The sequence below is a fragment of the Penaeus monodon genome, chromosome 23 (genome assembly GCF_015228065.2).
Source record: "Penaeus monodon isolate SGIC_2016 chromosome 23, NSTDA_Pmon_1, whole genome shotgun sequence".
In the NCBI taxonomy this organism is placed as follows: domain Eukaryota; kingdom Metazoa; phylum Arthropoda; class Malacostraca; order Decapoda; family Penaeidae; genus Penaeus; species Penaeus monodon.
In genome coordinates, this window is record NC_051408.1 from 35,847,798 (window position 1) to 35,848,992 (window position 1,195).

At 30.8% G+C, this 1,195-nt stretch overlaps 1 protein-coding gene across 1 annotated transcript in view; it reads left to right on the forward strand.

Annotated features, from left to right (window-relative positions):
• LOC119587965 (armadillo repeat-containing protein 6 homolog) overlaps window positions 1–1,195 on the forward strand; it is a 4,311-nt gene that overhangs the window by 1,640 nt on the left and 1,476 nt on the right. Inside the window, 2 exon segments of the mRNA XM_037936679.1 lie at window positions 317–438; window positions 598–843. Of these exon segments, the coding sequence (XP_037792607.1) occupies window positions 322–438; window positions 598–843 (363 nt within the window). The 5' untranslated portion in view covers window positions 317–321.

A 1,195-nucleotide genomic window follows, 5' to 3' on the forward strand; every position in this document is an offset into this window, starting at 1 on the left:
ATTTATATTAGATAAAAAATCAAATTGGATGCCTTTCATGTCTGTCTCTACCATTAATCATTTATTAACTAAGTGTACAGTAAAAAAATGGATATGACACTTTGCTTGAATTTCCAAATTTAAGTACCAAGCAGCATTTTACACTTTATTTGTAAAGAGAGTTACCATGAAGTGCACTAGGAAGATCATGTGATATTTTCATTTAAGATTAGCATGTATATTGACCTTTCCTTGGTACCACTATCCCTAGTACAATAATCTGTATTTTGAAGGTGTTTACAAACTATGTAATTTCCTTATGATTTTTTCCCCCCAGACAAAATGGCAAAGGTTGTATCACAAGAAACGTTTGACAGTGTTGTTCTGGAAAATGTTGTTGAATTTGATATGGATATTGAAGATGCTATAAAAGATGCTGTAAAGGAATTTGAATCTCAGGTAAGAAGTCACTGATTATATTGTTTCATTACAAAATTATTCATATGGTTTTATATGTTTCTTTTTTTTTAATATAATGTTTGACACTGGAAAGTATACTGTTTTTGAAACCAGCAGTACATCTCTTAGATCAAAGCTTTTACTATCTTTTGTTTACAGGGTGTGCATCTTGGTACCATTGTAAAGAATATGCATCTTAGCGAGGATAAGCAGAAAATTATGCATGACATTCTTGTTGCATTAGAAAAGATCAAGTGTGCTGCAGATGGTTCTCCTTCTGAAAGTGATCTTCCAGAACCTCTAGCAACATTTAGTGCTGAGTGCAAGGTGTCCGTTGCCCATCGTGTCTTAGCCAATAAAAACAATGCTTATGAAGTTCTTATCAAATTGATAAAGAAAGTCCAGGTATGATAATTATATTATCTATAACTATTATGTGCATGAGAAGGTCAGAATTGACTTAGAGGATTTCAAGAATGATTTGCTTTGTAGCATTATGTTTAGACTATACAAGTTACTGTGTTCCTTTAGTTAATGTTACTACCACCAAATTTTATCTATTTTTGATTTATTATTGTTATTATGTTCAACTTAGAGTATTGGTATTGATATTTTTGACAAAAGTACTGATAATTCTTCATGGAAATTTCTGTTTATTATTACTATTATGAGCTACAGGTACCTGAATATTCATTTTCCCAATCCAGTTTATACTAAGAACATTCCATGTAAATAATTTTGATTGTTTGGGTTTCAA